Raw genomic sequence first — 23,528 nt, forward strand, 5'->3', positions numbered from 1 at the left:
GTTGAATCTAGATCCGAAATATATATGGAAATATTGGATCCAATTAAAAAAGGATTAAACATTAACAAAATACTGATCCAAGTTTGATTAGAATCCAATCCAAATCCGAGCTGACTGCCAATCAAATCTTAAATGAGGAATCTGTATCTCGAGTTAATGTGTTCAATTCAGATAGGATATCTGGCAAAACCTGATCCATTTGTATTCCAGGCAGGAGAGCAAGATATGGTGGAATGGACCCGAGACCCGGCATGACCCAATTTTGTGTAGACTATGCATCAATTAGGGGCATGAAACATGGACTCCTGCGTCGAACCGGAAGGGTTTATGGTACATTATTTTGTGCCCAACAAAAGTTGGATCCGAACCAATTGTGTTCTGCAATGTTTTAAATCCAAGCCAGCCAGGTCCAAGGCTTGACTTATCCAACCAGGATACATTTCAACTGAAGCCCAAACCGTTATAGACTGTAGACTAGATAACCAGCATTTGTTCATGAAGTTGGGACCTTACCTTACCCAACCCAATTCAGACCAGCACTGATCACGGCAGGACCCATATTAACTCCACATAGAAGATTCTCCGGACCAGTAACCTGAATGAACCCCAACATACAACTTCAGAACTGGACCTGATCCAAAACTAATTGAGCTTTGTACCCGAAGCCTAGAACTAGTTTAAATTAATCTAGGGACTGGATCGCCTTCAGCCATGGGCTGATGAGATCATGGACAACCATGGTATCCAGAATTATAATCCCAATTAAGATCCATTATTGGAGTAAAACTTGCCTATTCATACCGTGGATCCATAAGGAGGAGGAAGTTCTTGGCTGACTAAACTCTACTTGACCAATACTGGATTCAACAGTCCATATTACATAAAACGTGTGCAACCCATATCTGGTTGGCAATTAAGAAAGGAAGAGTTGTCTATCTTCTCGGATTCTTCTCCATGACCTGACCCGAAGTCCAGTTATTTACCTGACCTCAATGTCCAAGTAGGACTCTCAATGGATTGGACCAGCAAAGCCTTGGCACCCCATCCAGGTCCAAGTGCATGTAGCTTAGGCAGAGTCATATCCAGGACCGGGTTCAGAAATCAAGAAACAGACCCGGTTAAATCACCACTTGTAAACCATTTTTTATGTAAAATTCAGGATTGAGAGCAGATCTCATGCCTGATTCTAAACTTCTGAATCAGACCCAGGTCCATCTACTACTCGGATCTTTTGGATCCAACCCAGATGAGTCATCAAACACAACACGAAACCCGAGTCCCATCGTGTCCTGTCCGGGTTGGTGTTGGTTCTTATCCAGACCCATTGGTAAAATGTGTCATGAATTGAACGAGTCTCGTAAGGGGGAAGAGGTAAGTATCCGATTTGATCCCCAATCTTGAGGACGGTAGGAATAAGTGGAGTAAAACTACGACTGTTATGAGTCAGTCAATACTTTCACTATTTCATTGATATACAGGTGGCAGCACAATATTCAAGGGCCTACTTTTCAAACACAATAGTGGATGAAGATTTCAGTTTCAAGAACACAATTACGTATATAAGCACACTACAACAAAAATCATACTTAGACTACAACACTAATTGTTCGTGGGCATCCAAAGCCTACTACAATTAGACTATTGCATACAGGGCCGTACCTGTGTTTTATGGGGCCTGAGGCCGAGGAAAAAAATGAACCCCCTGTTAATAGTAGGAGTTATGGGGCGGGCCTTGAAATGTTTTGAGTCCCTATTAAAAATGGGGCTCTAAAAATAGCCTCTATTAATAGTAAGAGTTTAGGGGCAGTGCCTCGGAATTTTTTGAGCCCTCTATTAATTAATAGTAAGAGTTCGAGGGCATCGCCTTCAATTTTTTTGGTGCCCTGAAAATGCAATCTCTATTAAAAATGGGCCCCTAAATTTTTTATTGGCCCAGGGCTCATTGGCCTCTTGACAGGTCCGGCTCTGATTGCATACTATATATAACGATCATCTAACCCCTCTTGCATTCACTTAAACCTCTCTCTCTCTCTCTCTCTCTCTCTCTCTCTCATTATATATATAGCTATGGCTTCTTCATATGCTAGTTCAGGAGTGATGGTACTTTCCCTAATGGCTGTCTTTGCAGCCTGCGTGTTCTTTGTGCTTGTAGGTGCTTCACATTCTGATTGCTACACCTCCATCTTCAGCTTTGGGGACTGGCTCCCTGACACCGGAAACCTGCTATGCTCAGGACCCAGCGGATTTGCGGTCATAGCCAACCTCCCTTATTGGGAAACCTTCTTTGGCCACCCCACAGGCAGATGCGCCAATGGAAGATTGATCGTCGACTTCATAGGTATTGTCTTTGTGCTTCTCTACTTCCATAGTCACTCTTTAGTACTCTTGAAAGAATACGGTGCAATTTGCTTTTCCTTTGTTGCCAAGATTGTGCTCTGAGATTCATATGGTACTAATTAAAGACATCATGGTCTTGCTGATATATTACTAGTCTTGGACATGATATGATTGGCATCTACTCTGAGTCTTTAGCTTCAAATTGCATGCAGAGTTTCTTAATTGAATCTAAAAAACAAGTAGGATCAGGTTGGTTTCAATGCATGAATAAGCTGGTAACAATTGTGTTCAGATCGGTTGCCTCAAGAGCTACAACGACTTTGCAGTCTACCACAACTCCCACCTGCAAGATGCCCTCCAAAGGCTAAGGGAACAGCACCCACATGCAGCAAGGATCATTTATGCTGATTACTACAATGCTGCTATGGGTTTTCTCAGAAACCCCAGCCAATTCGGTAATGCCTATGATTCTATTTGCCTGTTGATTTACCAGTTTTTGACAATAAGAAAAATTTGCTAATGGTATATTCTGCAAACTCAATGAAGTTTTTTTTTTGCATAGTTGCATTATCTTTGACAATGAGAATCTCCCAGCTTTACTTAATCCACCTGCTCAAACCTATTCAACTAGTTTGACTGATCAAGGTCACCCAAGACTGGGATGACTCTTTCTAACTTTGATCTATGCTCCAGCTTTGCCTAGTCTTAGTGTTGTGAATTTGTACTTAGTATGCTGATGTTTAATTTTACTCTCATTTATTTTGATTAACACAAATGAATTGATAATTAATATTTGTTTTTGTTTTTTGTTTTACTTTTCTCTTTGTTTAATTGCCAGGGTTTGAGAGTGCACTGAGGGCTTGCTGTGGTAAGGGAGAGATATACAACATCCTTGGGGCCACCTGTGGGGAGTCAGGGATCAAAGAATGTGAAGATCCAACCAAATATGTGAATTGGGATGGCATTCATCTCACTGAGAAGGCCTACGATCAGATAGCCAGTGGATTCATCAATGGGCTCTTCGCTTACCCTCTATCGGATTGCCCCAGAATTGCAACCGAACACTCTGATGAGTTAAACAACCATTGTTTTCTTTTTGTTCTTTTAGTCTTTTATTGCTTTATTTTATTAGGAATAGGATATTCCAAGGGGAATTGCTTTTTAATTCAAGGACAACAATGATTTGACTGTTGCATGTTAGCCAACCGCTCAAGGTTTCAGAGTGTTCTCTTCTACCTTCAAGAAAATATAGTGTTCTTTCCTTTTATATTGCTTTTCTCTCTCTCTCTCTCTCGTTTTTTTGGGCTTTTTTATTTTATTTTTAAATTCTGACTGTACAGCTGTGATCTATGTACTTGATTTTATAGGGATCAGCTCTTAGAAGCGTTTGATTCCAACACATGGGTGGGTTTTTATAAATTTCAAAAAATCAATGGTTTAAAATCTTTGTAAATTTTTGAAGCTCCAACATCATTTTTTCATCGAAAACACATAATCAGGTGTGGGTTCTTACTAAATCCACCATGGCTCAACACATTTATAGGGCCAAAACTGAATAAAAAGCAACAAAAAAACTGAAAAACCCATTTAACATGTTATTTAGCACCAAATGGGTTTAGCTCGGACCCATTACTCTCTCTCTCTCTCTCTCTCTCTCTCTCTCTCTATATATATATATATATATATATATATATAGTTAGCCTAAAGTTCTTTTCTTGAGTGCCGAAAGAACACAAAAGCAACAAGAAGCTTGTCTCTTTTTTTTTTAGAAATATGTTGAAAAGAGGGAAAAAAAGCGCTCAATTCAGGTTCGATGTGGACATCACCAAACCGACTAAATTGGATAAAACCCAATCAGAGTTTGATTCAGGTCTGGATTCGGGCTGTAACTCATGCTGAATACCAGTCAGATTGCGAACATAATACTTAATCTTAACCGATATCCACCTAAATGGGTTTGGTCGGTCGGATATCTGGCCCAAACTCACACTGTTGACATTTCTATAATCATTCCTGATGCCACCATTGTTTCAAATATTACTGCAAAACAGACATGATCAAGAAAGGAAAACCCCCATCATTGACCGCACATTGATAAGAAGGTTGCTACCCAGTAAGATTTGGGTCAGACTTAGGCAAAACTGGTACTATGTCTGACTTTAAAGAGGTGGGTCCGGTTCTGAGTCCAAAGTCAATGCGGAGCTGGTAAATGAGCCAAGCTTCAAGTGTTCAACCTTGGCTCATTCTTGTAGTGAGCTAAGCCAAGTTTGAGCTCATGCATAATGCGACCAAGTTAAACAAGCCAGGTTCATGCTGGCTTGTCTATAGAAAAAATACATTGTTTCCTAGCTGAAAGAAATGGGGTTACAAAAAAATGCATTGTTTCAAAGCTAGAAATGTATCAAATGATAAGATTTTATGACTAAACCTGTTTTTTGCAAACCAAATACTTCAATCGAATGTTTTAAAATATATCTTTTACTACTTAATGAGCTTGCATGAGTCGACCTAGCCGAGTATATATGTATTCAGCATGCTGAGATGAGTACCCATTCTTTTTTCATCTTAGGTTTTGAAAATGCATTGAGAGCTTGTGGGAAGGAGGAGCCATATAATTTCAACCTTTCATCTTTTTTTGCGGTATTCTCGGTGTAAGCCCGTGTGTGGATCCGGCATTGAATGTGAGTTGGGACGGCATCCACCTGACGGAGGCTGCCTACAATTGGATGGATACTGGTTTTCTCTTCGGCCTCTTCACTTACCTGCCTCTGAAACCACCTTACAGTTGCAGTTGAAGGCTTTGGCTCAACCTCTACTGTTTCTTCCCTCTTTAAGTGTCCAGTGTTTGTGCTGAGTAAACATCCAAGTTGTAGTGTTGTACAATGTGTTGCACGGTAAAAGGGCTATTGTTGTATTACTGCAATAAGAGCATAGAGGTTGACTAAGGGCAAGGGCACGTTTGGAAGAGAGAAAGATGTAGAAAAAGTGAAGCAAAATAGAAAATTCATACAGATTTTCCAACCCTTTCAAGTGAGAAACTTTTTTGCTGAGAGTTTTTCTAAAAAGTACACTTTTTGATAGGAAACATTCCTCCATGAGGTGGTGGAGGTATGTTTACTAGCAAGATAAAATTTATTTTTACACTCTCCACCACCCCTCACTATCTCACCACCACCACCACCATCCATCGCACTGCCACTCACCACCATCCTCTTCCTCTTCTCATTTTTTCACATTTTCTCTTGTTTTTTTTCATACTACACAAACAAGGAAAATCTTTTTTTTTTTTTGAAGAAATTCTCATATCAAAAACTCTCATAGGCAAAACTCTTTTTTCCTATGAGAAATTTTATCTCTTCCAAAAGTTCCCCAAGTTTGGCATAAGGGTTTGATCAAGTTGTCAGCATGAAATCTGTCAATGAGTTTTGGACCTGTGTCAGATAGGTCTGGACTCTGATCGGCACTTGTGCCGATATTCATCAACACATTGTACAAGAAAACAAATAGTGCTGGTCAAAATAGACTTTGATTCCTTAAAACACTTTGTTAATAAAAAATGTACAAAATTCATGATGCTTATAATCACTGTTGATGTACTCTAACTAATTAACTATATCATGTTCTCAAAATCCGCATTTAATCTTTCTGCCATCTCATTTTAGTATAACTCAATAGGTTTGCTTAGTGGGACATGATTTTTGAATCATGTGATTATAACACGTAATCATGTCCTTAAATGGCTTCAAAAACCAATAGCCCACAATGTACCAAAATTTCAAGATTCAAAAAATCTTATTTTTACACTGAAAAGACACTTCCCAAGGTTTGATCCCTAGGAAATAAACCATGCTGAACACATCAATGTAATCAGATTGAGACGATATAGCTTGAACGTATGATTTCTAGGTTAATAGTTTTATACTGGTGTGCAAGGAAGTCTCAAATCTAGTACTTGCCAAGATTTGGTCGCTAAATTTCAAAAGAAAATCGAGACTTGAAGTGGTTACCTTTTGTCCTTGACAAGTTGTGTGATACTTTTAAATTTTTTGTTGATGTCATTCCCCATGTACTCGTGTGGATCCCCAAATTTTGAAAAATCAAAATTAGGTTATTCCGGAAAAGGTTTTGGATTAGAAAAACTAGATTCAAATATAAAACATAAAAAATGTAAGGCTCGTTCTTAAAGTTGTGTGTCTTTTCTCTTCTCCTTAGCAAGCATTAGTTGCACTAGAAACTCAAAATCTTCAATATCCGAGTTTTAACTTGCAAGAGATCATACCTCATATATATGTAAATACTAAAGAAAGAGAGTTTGACCGTGATCCACCATTAAGGCTACACAAGTATAGTAATGTTAGAAAAATTTACACTTGAAATAATGAGATAAGAAAATAAAGACATAAATAAACTAAATTTCACATTGAACTTAGATAGTTCTTTCTTATGACTTAGATGAGCACGAGGGAACTCTAACAACATTGGCTAGGCACAGGCTCTAAGAGATTAAGTGAGACAAGGGATCTCGAACTTAAGCTGAGTTAAGTGGGTTCAACTAGGTTGTACCTACCTAAGCAGAGTTAGGGTATTGGGTTTTAGGAAGCTAGGGTGAATGCAACAGTGTATTGGTGCTCCTATATCTCAAGCGTCAAATATTGGGTTAGAGAGATCAGGACCCTATTTTACAAAGATTTTGGTGGATACAAACAATTTTTTTGGTATATGAGATCCGGATCTGCCTAGAAATACCATGGCATGATCTAATTAGTTGTTGGCTAGAAGTTCTAACTTGGGAGCTAAGGTTACGGGATAAAGAGATAAATTGTAGGCATTTTTGGACTTACAAAATTTAGTTTTTGAGCTTCTAAGATAGAGAGAAAAACTTTTCAAAGGTTTATCTTCAAGTAGTGCATGAATTTGGAACAAATGGTGGTGGAATCAGGTTGACCACAAGTCATCGGGATGACAATTAAATCCGAGGATCCATCCTTGGTGATAACTGAGTCAACTATTCAACTCTTCTTTACAACAATTCAAAGAATACTGATGACAACCTAACAACAAAATGACTTGTCATCAACAAGTCTACTTGATTTGGCCATAACTTTTGGATGACTTTTAGTGTGTTGAAAAGATAATATCCTCAATTTTAATCCATCTTTTGGGAGAAAATCCAAATTCAACCGTTCGATAAAAAATGAACTAAAAATTAATCAGGGCCAAAGACAGGGTTTTGACTGTGCAAGTTTCCTTGTTTTGACAGTAACTTTGGACTGGGACATCAAATTGACATGATTTTTGGTTCATTTGAAAGCTGAGATCCTCATTTCTTGTTTAAAAACTTTGTGAATGTAATGAAAGTAATCATGAAATGACTTAGTCAAAAATAGGGTAGCTACAACTGGATGATGTGTTACCAACTTCTAGCTGCTGTTGTGAAGAAGTTGAAATATATGATGAAGCAGTTTTGGTGGGGTGGTGGGGAGAATTAGGTGAAGGTTCACTTGTTGTCATGGGATGCAGTTTGCAAACCACACATTCTGAAGGTGGATTTTAGATTCGTCAAATTAAATGTCAATCTTTCTTTGCTTTCAAAAGGCACATGGAAAACTGCAAATAAAAATCAAGTTCCTTGGTCCTTGCTAGTAGTGAGAAAATATCTGGATACTAATTCAAATTGGTTTGAATGGAATGTAAAGCTGTGTTCTCGGGGATGGAAGTTTGAGGTTATGTTGTTGCAGAAGGTGCTCAGTGGAGGATCGATAGGGGTGCCAATCTAGAGTTTTGGTCTGATCCCCTTCTCCCTCATTAGTCTCCTGGAGAGGAACGTTTCAAGAGAACTTATTCCCTTTGTTTGAGGTTATTTTTACTTTTCGCACTAGCAAACCTGCTAATGTTCGTGCGATAGATACATAAGTCATTCGAAGGTCGCAACATCTCAATAAAAAGGAGATTCATATGAACATTTTGAGGACTTGATGAAATTCATATAAAGTATTTGAGAACATGGCTAACTTGAATCCAACACAAAATATTCACATTTGAAATGTGCAGATCTTCTGAGATTCGCAAGCCTGATGTGAACCTTCTACAATTTAAAAGTTTGAGCTTGACGGCTTTGCACCATACATTTGTGACAGTCCTAACATTCACGCAGACATCATGTGAACCTCCTTTAACTAAAAAATTGCTTAAGGTTAGGACGTACATCCACAAATGTATGATCGACCTTCATAAATATCGATTGTGAATATCTTTACCTTTGCATGTTTTCTTATTCGAGTTTGAGAGGTTCGCGTCACATAATTGCAGACATTATAACTTTCGTAGAGATACCACACAAACCTCCTTTAACTAAAACTCACATAAAGACTGTACGTACACAAATATATGTATATCCTGACATTCACAAATATATGTTACAAATGTCTTTATTGTGATATGTTTTCTAATTGTAGTTTTGCACCACATATTTACTTTCATCAAGACCTTAACGCAGATCTCATGTGAATCTCCTTTAACTAAAAACTCGCATAAAGTCTAGATATATGTTTGCAAATGTGTGTCTCACATTCACAAATATGTTTTGTGAATGTTCTTACCTTCACATATTTTCTTATTACAAGTTTATATTACACATATATTTGTGGACGTCGTGACCTTAGCACAGATACTATGCAAATATTCATTAACTAAAATCACATAAAGTTTGGACGTACGTTCATAAAAGTTTCATATTCACAAATGTCCTTCATTTTGCATGTTTTTTGCTTCTGATCGCACCATACATGTGTGGACGTCCTCCTAATGTTCTCGCAGACGTGTGACTCATGAACATCTTTTGTATATGTTAAACTTTTGGCCTTAGTTGCAAACATACCGAGCATTCACATATTCAACATGCAATTCACAAATACTCTCATGAGTTTTCTGCAAATCTCCCGGCCCTTATGTGTAGCGTTTGTAAACCTTCGTACACGCATTAAATGTAACTCTTTGTACATATAAAAGCTTTGTATTGAATTTGATAATCATTTTTTCATAACATTACGGTTTATTAACAAGGGTTTTATGGTTCCTAACTTGTTTATTATAACATAGAAAATCAAATGCAGGAATTGATCAAACAAGGAGCAGTAGAATTGGCCATTTGGCTATTTAGCTCTTTACGTTGTTGCATTTCAACCAAAAATGAATTGGATTATGACACAAAGACTGGTTGTCTAAATAGATTCAATGAATTTGAAGTGGACTTCAATTCCCATACGCAAGAGGCTCTCCAAAAGCGTAGAGAGTGATACCCACATACTAGACCTATCTACATTGATTACTACAATGCTCCTCTAAACTTATACAAAAATTGACAAATTTGGCAAGATCATGAACCAAATTTATAATGCTTAGTTCGTGTATGCAGGGTGGTCGTGGCACCCCACCTTGGGTTTTTCTTGCTTCACGGAGGATTCCTTGCCATCAAAACTAATACCATATTGCTCATTTTACTTTTTTCTTCACCTTAGGATTTGAAAATGCTTTTAAAAGCTTGTTGTGAGAAGGGCAAACCATACAATTTTAACCTTTAATCTCTCTGTTTGCATTGATCCGACATTAGATGTGAGTTGGGACAGCGTGCACCTAACAGAGTTTGCCTACAAGTGGATGGTCAATGGTCTCCTAACGAAGGAGTGGAGCAAAAGACTCGGGTCCATAAAGATTCATTTGGATCTTATTCATATTTTGGATTTTTATCATTTGAATCATTTTTGTATTTTGATTCATTTGTAACGGATACTGAGTTTACCTATTAGATTCAATAATCAGATCTAATTAGATTAAGATAAAATTATTTTTTTAAGAGGTTTATCAGATTAGGTAGTTTACTTGAATTGGAATTAGTAAAATCTCATCTATTTATATATGAGAGATCTTTGTAAAATGAATTGTTAAAGATGAATGAATTTGAGATATTTTCAATGATATTTCTTTAATTTTCTTTTAATTTTTTGTTTTTCGTAGTTTCTTAGTTTCATAGCTGCGCTAGTGATCCTCATGATGGCTACATCATCTCCTCTCTGGCCCCTTCACTCATCCACCATTGAATCCACCTTCCAGAGTTGTAGTTCAATGCTTTGATTGAGAACCTTACCTTCCTTTTCTTGGTTCCTATATGGTGTTTTGATTGCATGATTGAATGCTAACCAATGTTGATCATGCTTAATATGTTGGTATGTGATGTATTATTGACTACAGTGCAAATTGTTATAGCTTACAATAGGAAAGCATTTTGCTAATAGTGCCATGACATCATGTTAGAAATGTTATGGGATCGGACCAGATCAGATTGATTCATCAGAAAATCTAACCCTCTCTATCATTAATACGACCACCTAATGGTTGGGTCTATGTATGACCCACGAGGACTCAGGACTCACACCCAATTCAAAACCTATGTATGACCATAAGGTCCTTTAAAATTGACCACCCCATGATCTGGGTCAAGGTTTGGATCTCATACAATATGACCCAAATCCAGTAACTGGATAGTCCAATTTTCCTTTTCAAAGATACAGCTAGGAATAGATCTGGCCCTACCCAAGTCAAGGATCTAGTTGGTTTATGTTCCTACTTGATCAATCCCGTAAGCATGGACGCAAACGGCGGGTTGGATATGGGTCGGATCATGATTGAAGAGTGGGTCTTGTTTCAGATTCAGGTCTCACAGTAGAGATTGATAGAGTCATGATTTGAGTCCCTTTGGTAATGGCTTTGCTTTAAATGTGTAACATCTATTGATCTTCCATGTAGGGTTCGGATCGAATTTGGTCTGAATCCAAGCACATTTGTTTACTGTATTCTAACCTAGACCCAGCCATATTGTTTTAGAGACCAATTTAGATCAAAATATATGCTACCCAGATCTAACAGTATGAGCTGGATCCAGTGCAAAACTGGGTCAGAAATTGCACTCAGTAAACCCACGTTGAATACCAGACCTGACCCATGTTAATGACTCGATCCATCAAAACTAGAACTAGGACCTTTTATCATTTTTCTTCCTACTAAAAAGAAGTAGAACCAAGGTAGTGATGGTAGTCAACCAGGGAAAAGTAGGACCAAGGTAGTTTGGGGGCGGGGATGGAGGACATGAAATGGGGAATGGATCGGGGATGAAGGTGAAAATAAAAACCTACATGGGGATGGAGGTAGGGATGAACTTATACCTTTCCCCGCCCGGCCCCGGATCCGTTAGTAAAATGATTAAAAATACATTTAGTTATTTAATAAATTATATATATATATATATACTAAAATTTTAACCCTAAAGCCTAAAACGATCATTTCAATTTTTTCACTTCTCATTGCTCTCCTTTTGGTCATTGTGGTTAACCCTTTCAACCTTTTGGTAAGATGTGGGAACAAAGATGGTGATGAATACGGGGATGATAAATTTGAGACGGGGTGGGTGTGGAGGTCCAAAGTCCCCCACATCACGCTAATGGACTGGGGATGAAGGTCACTATTTTGAAATGGGGTAAGGATAAAGATCTTGTCCCCCACGCCCGCCCGGTCCACTGCAATCCCTAGACCAAGGTCGAGATTAGGATTGCAAATGGATCAGGTATGGTTGGACTATCCATTTGAATCTGAACTTTTATTTGCTAGACATGGATTCTTTTAAAGACTCGAAAGGGTATTTAGGTTGGAGTTCAGATTCACCTGTTTGGATTATTTTCACATTCGGATTGGATTAAAATCAACACGTTAAGCCAGATCTATGTTTGATTTCAGACTTCTTTCATCAGGTCCAGTATTACCCCAAATTCAACTTTGCATCATCGAATCTGAATTTCGATTTTGGACTCTAATCTGGATCAGACTGGATCCATGTCATATCTGATCCATTTGCTGCCCTAGCCAGCCCACTTTGTCTATTTAAAGGCGTTAGGGGCTCAGAGAGGGGGATGTGATGAGGTTTACTTTTAGGGTTTCTTTGCGCCTCTTTCTTTCTTCATCTGTATTTAAGCGATAAGGTTTACTTTTTCTTCGTTTTCTAATGTCATCTTCTTCGTTGCAAACAGTAGCTGGATCTTATGATTCTTCTTGTGCTTTCTTTTTCTTTTCTTTTCTTTTTTTTTATTGTTTGTTCTTGTTTTCATTTGGTTGAGTGGTGTCTCTTAATTTGGGGTGTCTTGAGCAGGTGATGAAGTTTGTGAAAATGACATGAGGCTCTCGATGATGCCTGAAAATATCGAGCTTTTTAAAACTGATGTTCTCGAAGATCCCCGTTTGGTTCTAATTTTCTCGTTTCTCATTATGTTCTCTTCTTTGCATGCTGCGGTTTCCTCTGGGAACTTTTTCGAGTTTTTTTTCTCTGTTTTTTTCTTTTCTGGATTTTGATTGTTCTCGATTGGGGGAGTCGCGTTCAGATGAGGATCGGATTCGATCTAACGCTTAGTTAATAAGCTGAGGATTAAACATGAATTCTACTGATGATATGTGTTTCGACTCTTTTGTTTTGGCCTCTACTTTAGTTCCTTTTTTCTCTCTTAATCTTTATCATTGGTTATTTACTAAATATTTTTTTTGTGAATTTTAACTCAAATTCTTGATTTAGCGCAGTCGTTCATTTTTTTATCTCTATAAAAACCCATGTAACAAAATTATTTAATTTAATGACCTTGTTTTGAGAATTATAGATGATGAGTCTACCAAGTTCAGTCATATTGGCTGGCCTTCGGTTGGTAAAACCCTTGAGGTCCTCCCTGCTCAGTGGGGAGTACACCTCGCTTCGACCTTGCCCCTTGCGGCAAGGTTCATCACCCGTGGGTTTTGAACCTGTGACATTCATTCAACTTGGTGAGAAGTCCTACATGATTTTTAGATGTGGTGTCGAATCATGCACCTTAGCTCTTATTTGTCAAAAACCCTTGCTTGTGAGGGGATCATTTTCCAAATTGCTATTTTATATGTTAAGTATAAAGAGAGATGTGGAGAGAGGGCCAGTACATTTGTGTTACAAGAGGGCCTAAAGGTGTGTTTGGATTGGTGGAGCTGAGCAGAATCAAAATCCAATTACTTTCAATCAAAACTCTTCTATCAAAAATAGAAAGGGGAAATTTTGATGAAACTTGATTCCAAATTCGACCTAATTCCTTAGATCCAAACATACCCTAAAAGGTTGATTCTTTTCCATGGATGATACACTTCATTAAAAAGGCTCTTAGACAGCCGTATGGCTCAAGAAAATCATTTCACAAGCGTCAAATTTGAAAACCAGAATCTTAAAGCCACTACTATAGAGTTGACAGCAATTTAAGTTTGTTATTTGGGGTTGAATGGGATAGATTGATGGTTAGGTCACATTATAAAAAAGACTAGATTGATGGTTAGGTGACATTATAAAAAAGATAAGTGTGTTCTAATAGGCATACTGAAGATTCAGAACTTGGTCGTGCCAAAGTTCTAAGAAAACCCATAATCTAAATGTTTTTTTATAGTCTAGTTGGGGTTAGTCCGACCCCTGCCAGTTATACAACCATACCATTGTCCCAACACAAGGTGACGTGCACTCACTGCTATTACCAGACAAGTGGAGCCCTAGTTGATCCATATTCTAAATGTTGAACATGAATCGGAAACGAGCAAAGGTAGATTAATGGAGCATAAATATAAAGCTATTTTTGAAGGGGATGAAAAGTGATGCAACTTTTTCAATAGAGTATTTTTGAGATATATATTCAGTAAAAAAATTTGTGCAACGTGCATTAAATCATAAAAATTAGCTCGCAAGAGTGGTGGAGTCCGGGTCAATTTCAAGGAACGAAAAAAATACTTTGTATTTCACAAAAAAACTAAACTACTCTTTATTACCTTAAAAAAAGAATTAATTAACTAAATGAGAGTGAGGCCCCATGCAGAGGGCTTAAACAAATAAAAATAATAATAAGTGTCATATTACAAACCCAAATTGAATTGAATTAAATAAAATAAAAGTCTAAACTAAAAAGAAAAGAAAAGAGTCTTCAGTGCTCGAGCTTTGGATCTCTCGATCTTTGATTATCTTTAAGGGACTCTTTGAAGGCCTGAAGGGCCTTTTGAGAGAACATTTTAGAGACCTCAGAAAGCTCTTCGAGAGTATTTTCGAGGGCTCACCACATGTCTCAACACTTTCCTGCATGAATCAAAACACGAAACACAAAACAAAACACCAAAACTCACAGAAATTTAATGTTAGTTTCCGCTATAAATCACAAAAACATAAATTAAACTAACATGAAATAAACTAACTAACTGTAACAAAGATTAACTAACTTGTAACAAACTAAAGTGCCAAAAGATAAAATAGCAAAACTAACTATAAACAAACAAGAATCTAATTTGTAACCACTAACTATAACTTAAGCAAAAAATCAGGAAACTAAGTTAACCAAAAATCAAGAAAGACATCAGCCTAATATGGCTAACTAACTAATTAAGTAATTTAACCTTACTAATTATCAAGACTAACAAGAACTGAAGCACAAAACGTTAACTAACAAAAACCTTAACTAAATTGCACTAATCACTAAAACAAAAACTAACTAGTAAATAAAACATAAGCTTAATAACTACTAGCAAACAAATGACAAATAAGAAAGCATGTTGTACAAAATTCAAACTTTGAAATAAAATAATACCTAACCTAATATATTTAATCTAAAAAAATATGAACGACAAAACACAACAAGGCTCAGCTATTAACATCCAACGACCAACTTAACTCTAAATCGCATATTGAAGTAAAAACTAAGCAACCTTAACATGAATTAAAAAAATCACAGCTGACTAAATAAATTAAAAACCGAGTTTAACCTACAGCTTAAGCATTAATATTAGCTATACTAATTAAAGGCAACGCGTTACTTGAAAGAAAACATAATTTGGCTACCAAAATAATTTTAATTCTAATCTAAGCAACAATTTAAAAGCTACTAGAACTAAATAAAATAATTGTCTAACTAAGAAAAGACAAAAAAAAATAATGCTATGTTACGTGGCTGATTACAATAATTAAAAAAAATGCTACTCTATATTTTATCGATTTTTTCTAATCTAGTAAATAACCTAACTAACTAAAAAAACTAATCTAATATTTAATGAAAGCTTAATAGCATGTATTGAACAGTAAATGACTAACTTAGAATTAAATTCAAACAAAGAAAATAAGATCTACTTGACGCCATCTAAAAAGATTCAGAAAAACTATGCAAGAAACTAAATCGGCTAATAGTAAAAAAAACTATTTAAGTAATCTAAGAAATACCGAATATTAAAAACATGATCTGGACTAACTCTAACCTGGATCTAACCTAAACTGAATTAAAAATCAAGAAAATATAAAAAAATTCTATGTGAAAACTATCAATTTGAATAAAATAATGTTATTTTATGCGCAAATCAAGAAAAATGGCTAAACTAACTATTATATATATATATATATATTCAGATGTTGAATCTAAAACTAATCTAACCTAAATATGATGAATATGCAATGATCATCAAAACTACATGTAATGATATGGTTTATGATATGCAAAAAAGTAAATCTATGAAACTACGAAGAAACGGGGAAGAAGAAGCAAATTGTATGATCCGCTTTTGATGAAAAGGTTGAGAGGGAGAAGGTGATCTTTCCCGTTGCAATCAAACAAACTTCGCTCTCTCTCCGACAGAGAAGATGAGAAGAACCGGCAACGAAGAGGCTTACAAGAATAAGTAAAAAACAGAAGAAGCAAGAAGAAAGAGGTAGGCAACCAGTCGATCAAACAAGGGAAAGAAAGGAAGAAGGGGAGGCAAAGAGGAGAGAGGGGGGCACAGACTACAGAGAGAAAAATGTGTGCTTTGGCTAAAAAAATATTATTTATACAAAGAAAATTGGGTTTACACATTTTTTTTAGAAAACTCTAATTTATTTTCAAAAATTTCAAAACAGTGCTTCTAAAAAAATATGTTTTACAAAAACACCTTTCCTAAACCAAATAAAATATGACTTAAACACTTATAAGCTAATTAGAACACTAATTAAAAGGTCCTACATAAAATTAAACATTGAAAAATGCAGGAAAGTATTTTTAAAAAAACATGTTTTTTTCTCAAAAATACCGATAAAACTGAGTTTTTAACATGATTTTTCAATGGATCATGCATAAAGCTGAATGAATAAAATGCAAAATATATAAATGATCAAATTCTTCCATGCTTATTGTTTGCTAGTTCTCGAGCAAACTGAAGCAAAATTAACAACTAACCAAAACATAAACCTAACTCACTTTTGTAGGAATCACGATTGCATTTAGCATATGTAACAAGCCCTTTAAATCTCTGGGTTACCCCAGTGGACGAGTAAGGTCTCGTGAGGGTTTGCAATGATGCTACCAACAAACATTTATGTCATATATGCATAAAAATTCAACTTCAATAAGCATTAGGCAACTAAGGATTTTGTTTTCACGAATATTTCATGCCATTACATTTTCAAAACATAATTAGAGTCTTTTACATGCCTCCATAGAGTAAAACTTTTCCTTTTACTTTTTAAAATATCATAATCATTTATGTTTTATTCATAAAAAATCAAATATATACACATCATTATTTATTTCTCCTCACGTATATGTTTTTTGCACAAGTTTTCTCAATACTTGTTCCTAAGCAGTGAATTTTTTCTTTTATGTTCTTTCTTTTTCTTTTTTCAGATTTTCAATTTTTTCACATTTTTTTCCTTTTTTTTGAGCACTATATCAAATTTTCAGTTTTCGTGACTCGTGTAACGAGCTATGGTTCAATGACTCCCAGGCCAGATGACCTTAGGACACCAGATACAAAGTATCCCTCAGACTTAATTGTTCAAGTTACTAGACCTTCTATTTTCATAGTTTACGTATAGCTTACTTCTTGTCATGTGCAATGTCAACATCTATTAGGCTTTCTATAAAGTTTATATAATGGGCTTTCGAGCCGGAGGCTCCCAAACCAGATGGTTTTAGGGCACTGGTGTAAACACCCCTCAGGCTCTACTTGCTCGTATAAAATAGGCCACAGATATTAACTTAAGCAAAGAAGTCACTTTCTTTGTTATCCTTTTCGACATAGAACTCAAGCACTTTAACTTGTGTCTAAGCCCATCTACTAGGGAATACGAAGAGATCAAACAACTAAATGTATGCTCTTTTTCACTTTTTGAGCTCTTTTTTTCAATGTTGTTCATTTTCTTAGTTTTTAAAAATAAATTGTGCATATTCATACTTATTATTCAAAATAAACTCTAGCATGCATCTATCGCCATTTCTTTAAAATCCACATAAATAACCATGTTTTGTTCTAGATTAGTGTTAGAAAAAAAAATTGTGGGGCTTAAAAATTCTCTAAAAATATTAGATTATTTAAAGCATTCATATAAGGTCAAACTCATTCCTTAAAAGCCCAATTTTTATGAGTTTTCATTAGACAGAAAAAATCAGGTGAAAAATTGGGTGTGCCAACTATACCCTTTCCTATGCTTAAATGACATTGTCCTCAGTGGCACTCCCCCATGCTTGCATGAAATTATATGAATGAACATGAGAAACAAAAAATATAGGAGGAAAGTAGTAGAAGTTACCTAATCCAAATTGTAAAATCTTACTTGATGTTGCACTATACTGGCTTTGCAGAGATTTCACATGTCTCGATGTTTATAACTCATAAAAATGCACAAAATATAATGCATATATGATCTAACATTCATGCTCGTGAACAAAGAAAATGACAGGGAAAAAAACTACTAATATCACAACACTAATATGGATTGCCTCTCATAGAGCGCTAAATTTTATGTCTTCAGTCAGACGGATCTCTAGTGACCCTTCATCGTTCATGAGATCAATGGACGCAAAGTCATGCTCAATCGGGAGGTCTGAAGAAAATGATTTCATCTATGACCCTGTCTACAACATTTCCACTCTACCCCTATGGACCTTGCAATGGCTATCTTGCATGCTAAAAATGAGCTTAGTTTCCACGTAAAGACTAGTCTCACAAGAAGGTGAGCCATAAACCGAACATCTACCGATACAAGCATCCAACTATGGATCGGATTGCTTCTCTTTGACATCTGTCACATAGAAGCATTCGTCATTTCCTGACGCTCAAGTAGCAACATAAAAAATGTTTATGCACAATCGTTTGTTGCTAAAAGAAACATCCATCTCCCTAGTATGATAATTAATACGAGCATTGGCAGTGCCCAAGAATAGTCTGCCAAGAATGATAAGGGTCTGGTGAGCGACATCAGTGCCCTCCATGTCCAGAACAAGAAAATCAACAGAAAAATAAGTCACTGACCTTGACTAACACATCTTCCAAGATTCCTCGAGGAAGCTTGGAAGACCTGTTGGCCAACTGTAAGATAGTCGTCATGGGCTTCAAATCTTCAATCCCAAAAGTATCATAAAGGAAACCCGGCAAGATGTTCACACTTACCCCAAGATCGATCAATGCACGCTCCATTGTCATATTCTCTATGATACAAAAGATGATCGGTGCCCCAGGATCTTTGATCTTAGGTGGGGCTTGGTGTCAAAAGACAGAGATCACTTGCTCAATCAGGAAGATCTTCTTGGGCAACGATCTTGACTCTCTTTTATATGCAAAGTTTCTTAAGAAACTTTGCATAGGCGGGCACTTGTGGAATGGCGTCCAACTGGAAGAGGTTTATGTGAACATGCTTGAATATGTCAAGCATTTCATGCATTATGGCCTCCTTCTTGCCAAAATCATTCAGTTTTACTATGACCTGAAGAAATGGGGCTCTAGGGATATATGAAGGAGAGGACATAAGTCGTGGGCTCTGCCCACTTTCCTTGGGCCTGGTAGAGGAGATCGACTAGTCAATAGGTCTACCATTGGGCTCTCCAGTCGTCTCCTAAGTAGGGTGAAATTTCTTTCCACTCTGAAGGGTCATAACAGAGTTGGCTTGCTCTTGATAAGAATCTGTGAGATGCAGGCCATGACGCATGGGTTCTTTACCCCTCGGGTTGACAACAGATTGACTAGGAAAGATTCTCTCACTTCGCCTGCTCAAGGCCATAGCCAACTGTCTCATCTGGGTCTCTAGCTTCGCTATCGACTGAGTATGTGAACTGAGGTTGACCTTTTTGTCAAAGAAGTTTCTCCAAAAAAGATTGACTCGATGTGGGCTCCTAAAGAGAAGGCAAGCTAAGCTAGGGAGGGGCCTGTGGGAATGTTGATCGTGGGTAACCTTGTGTGGGGGTACCCGGTCTGTGTTGTGTCTGGGAAGGCAAATGGGGTATGACTTGTGGATTGCTCCACGCAAAGTTATGGTGATTTCGTCATCTCGGGTTATAAGTTGGTGCATAAGGATCGTGCATCGGTCTGGCAAAACTTTAGGCAACCTTCACTTGCTCCTGAACGAATTCATGATAGATTGGCACTATCGGACAGTCTGAAACATAGTGTGCAGGGCTAGCGCATAGCTCACATACTTTTTTTATGTGATGTAATGAAGTTGGGTTGGCCAGTAATTGATCAACTTTCTTAGTCAACTGGTCCACTTTGATTTGCAATTCATGTTCGGACCCAACTTCATAAATCTCTTCATTTTTAGGACTACCAAGAACAAATGTGATCCTATCAAGCCTTGATGACAGGGCATGGTTTATAGAATTTTCATATAGCATTTTGAATAGAGCTCATGCGTCATCCTCGCTTTTGAGCATGAACGTGCCGTCACACGAAGAATCAACCATCTGCTTGTTTTTCTCAGTCAGGTCATCATAAAAGTAATGCACCAGTTGCTAACGGGGTACTTGGTGGTGGGGGCACTTCCAGAGAAAATCTTTCATCCTCTCCCAAGTCTCACGAAATTGTTCTCTCTCGATATGAGAAAAGATGGTGATAGCCTTTCGATACCGATTCGTCTTACCAATTGAGAAATATTTCTTGAGGAACTCGCACTGCATGTGTTTTCAAGTAGTAATCTGAATAGTGTCTAGGGTTTTCAGATAGTGCTTGGCTTTGTCCTTATAGAAGAACAGGAAGAACGTCAACCTCAACGCATCATTCCCAAAATTATTGATCTGCACGATAGAGCAGATCTCAAGGAATTTATCGAGATGTTGGTAGGGGACTTTGTTGTTTAGGCCATAAAAGGATTGTAGCATTTGGATGATATTGCCCTTGATCTCAAAATGAGGGGCTCCTACAATGGGTCTAGTGATGCAGGAGGTGGGTATATTTATTGAAAATGAAATACTCCCTCAGGAAACGAGTCAACTGTTGATCCTTTGCCATAGGGTCGGATCGATAGATTCTCCTAATAAGAGGTTCAGTGTCCTCAACTAACTTAGCAAGCTCGGGGTCAAGCAAGTGTCACCCTTGCATGCACCTCAGAGTAGACCGATGTAGCAATCGTCCTAAAGAAAAGGCTTTCTACCTACCTAACGTGCAGAGCGACCAAACCACAGCAAACCAGAAAGTAAGTAAAGAAAAATAAAACTAAAAAACAGGAAACACAGAACCACACCCTTAAGCCCAACAGATATCATCTAAAAAATAAACGAAGAGCATGATACCAATCGTGCACAGTCATTTCCTAGGAAAAGCCTAATAGGTGGGTCATGCAAGAAAGGTAAGCTAGTATCTAGAGTTTGCAAACACGTGGTTCAAGATTCTAAGTACTCAAAGAAACTAGCAATCTTAAACAATTAAACAGGGAAAAAAACTACAGAAAGGAAACTATCAACCTAAGTAAACGAGAACACATAATGGAAATAAAGTGAATACTCATATTTTAATCATTGTTCTCTAACAACGGCACCAAAAATTTGATGCAACTTTTTCAATAGAGTATTTTTGAGATATATTTTCAGTAAAAATGTTTATGCAAACCATGCATCAAATCATAAAAATTGGCTTGCATGAGTGGTGGAGTCTAGGTTGATCCCATGGAATGAGAAAAATACTTTGTATTTCACAGAAAAGCTAAACTACTCTTTATTGCATTAAAAAAAAAAGAATTAATTAACTAAATGAGAGTGTGGCCCTGTGCAGAGGGCTTAAACAAATAAAAAATTTATAATAAGTGTCTTATTACAAACCCAAATTGAATTAAATTAAATAAAATAAAAGGCTAAGCTAAAAAAAAAGAAAAGACTCTTCAGTGCTCGATCTTTGGACCTCTCGATCTTTGATTTTCTCTAATGGCTCCCTGAGGGGCTCTTTAAGAACCTAAAAGGCCTTTTGAGGAGACATTTTAGGAACCTCAGAGGGCTCTTCAGGGGTATTTTTAAGAGCTCACCGCACGTCTAAATGCTTATTTGCAAGAATCAAAACACGAAACACAAAATAAAACACAAAAGCTCACAGAAATTCAATGTTAGTTTAAGCTAAAAATCACAAAAACATGAATTAAACTAACATTAAATAAACTAACTAACTGTAATTGTAACGCCCCAAAATTTTTTCAAACCCAATGTCATTTCTTTGAATGCTTGAAAAAAGAACCTAGGACCAAATCCTTGAGGGATGAGCTTTGATCTATCAAAACAAATGCACAGCAATCTCGGCGTCAAGCTTACATGCAACAACAATTTGGAAACTGCACCACATTTTGAAGGGTATGAAAGTTAAGATATCACTTCTTGGCAATGTACTACTAGGACACTAGATCTTCGTTTTGGATTTTTAAAGCAATGAACCCAATCACTTACAATAATACTCATGAAACAGGTGCAAAAAACACTGTGTAAACTGCTATACACAATCAAGAGAATGCAAATTCTGGCCATAGCAACCATGCCCTCTTGATAATATGCAACAAACCCTGCCTCTATTTTTATGCTAGGAAGAACATTGGGGGAAACTCTGTCCGACTTCTGAACTAATATTTGCTTCTGTTTATGGTAGGAAGAACATGTTGGATCAGGTCACCTTCATGTGGAGGACTCAGTCCCCTTGGGAAAGTGAAAGGATGCCCACTTTTGAGTGGTGCATTTTTATTTGTGAGAGAAAAGAAAAAAAGGGCATGGTAGCCTTAGTATGTAGTTCTCTTTTGTGGTGTGCCTGGTTGCTCTTAGAAGAAAGAGAAAAGAGAGGGGAAGGTTTGTCTTCCTTCTCTATGTGTGTGTCTTTCACAAGATTGTGAGAAAGAAAAAGAGAGATTATGGGAGAGGAAGAGAATCTTTGCTTTGTTGTGTTTTTCATCTTCTCCAAATCCTTTTCTTGTTTTGTGAAGCTTAGGGAAAGAGAAAGAGAACTTTTATTGTGGGAAGGTCATCACTCCTTATTAGGTGATATTCTTTCACTTCTACCTCTTTGTTTGCATTGTTTTTCTCTATTGTGATGATGTGTAGGCTTATTGGAGTGTAGGTATTGTATATGCCCCTTTGTAGCCATTCTTTATATCATATATTAGTTTTTACCTCTCTTTTAAGAGAGTTTTTCACGTTAAAATTGGTGTGTGCCTCTCCCTTATTGTATTCTTTGTTTTTTTGTTATCCATTGCTCGTGTGCATCGAAATATATATATTTTGTGGCATCTCTTGGATGATAAGGGTTTTATTTTAGAGCTTGGGTGGAAGGAGTTGTTCTTTGTGATGTGTGCAAGGTATAGAAGTGATTCTTTTTCAAGTTATTTATTGTTGTTACCTTCATTTGCCATCTGGGTACAGTCTGCTTGCATATTTTTTTCCAACATCAGTGGTATCAAAGCTTGTGATTCAAGAATGAATATAAGTACAAGTCGAATGATTACTTTAAATGACAAATTATAATTTATAGAAAAACAAGATGAAAGATCTTTTATTTGTGAAGGATATGCATCCTTTGATGTTTGCTACTAAAAAACTCGAGTCTAAGAGTGATGAAGAGTGAAAATTTGAGCATGAGCAAGTATGTGGTTTTATTTGATAATTTGTTGATAAAAATGTCTACAATCATATTCAACATGAAAATCATGCAAGGTCATTGTGGACTAAGCTTGAAAATTTATATGCTTCGAAGACCGGCACCAACAAATTGTATTTACTTAGACGGATAATGTAACTCAAGCATAAAGAATGAAACTCTATAGTTGACCACTTGAATGAGTTTCAAAGGCTTATTAATCAGTTTTCTGACATGGGTATTAAATTTGAAGATGAAGTTATAGAACTTTG

The 23,528-nt window shown here is 36.7% G+C and overlaps 1 protein-coding gene and 1 non-coding gene across 2 annotated transcripts; both read left to right on the forward strand.

The window, feature by feature from the left end:
• The first annotated feature begins 2,097 nt into the window (after positions 1 to 2,097).
• On the forward strand, positions 2,098 to 5,132 carry LOC149811372 (GDSL esterase/lipase At1g31550-like). The gene is made up of 4 exons (XM_089993866.1): positions 2,098 to 2,379; positions 2,630 to 2,792; positions 3,176 to 3,410; positions 4,994 to 5,132. Exons 1-4 carry the CDS (start codon positions 2,098 to 2,100, stop codon positions 5,130 to 5,132), a joined length of 819 nt encoding a protein of 272 aa, XP_089849992.1.
• Positions 5,133 to 12,526: 7,394 nt separating this feature from the next.
• LOC149811373 (small nucleolar RNA SNORD36) lies at positions 12,527 to 12,608 on the forward strand. Its single transcript, XR_016428629.1, has one exon. It is a non-coding gene; the product is annotated as a small nucleolar RNA SNORD36 (small nucleolar RNA).
• The last annotated feature ends 10,920 nt before the right edge of the window (positions 12,609 to 23,528 follow it).

This window comes from Nuphar pumila, chromosome 17, assembly GCF_984573655.1.
Source record: "Nuphar pumila chromosome 17, dmNupPumi1.hap1.1, whole genome shotgun sequence".
In the NCBI taxonomy this organism is placed as follows: Eukaryota; Viridiplantae; Streptophyta; class Magnoliopsida; order Nymphaeales; family Nymphaeaceae; genus Nuphar; species Nuphar pumila.

Coding starts and splice junctions, on each gene's coding strand:
- LOC149811372 (XM_089993866.1), top strand. CDS start 2,098: ATGGTACTTTCCCTAATGGCTGTCTTTGCAGCCTGCGTGTTCTTTGTG. Junction 2,793..3,175: donor CAGAAACCCCAGCCAATTCG/GTAATGCCTATG, acceptor TTTAATTGCCAG/GGTTTGAGAGTGCACTGAGG. Junction 3,411..4,993: donor GCAACCGAACACTCTGATGA/GTTAAACAACCA, acceptor TCTCGGTGTAAG/CCCGTGTGTGGATCCGGCAT.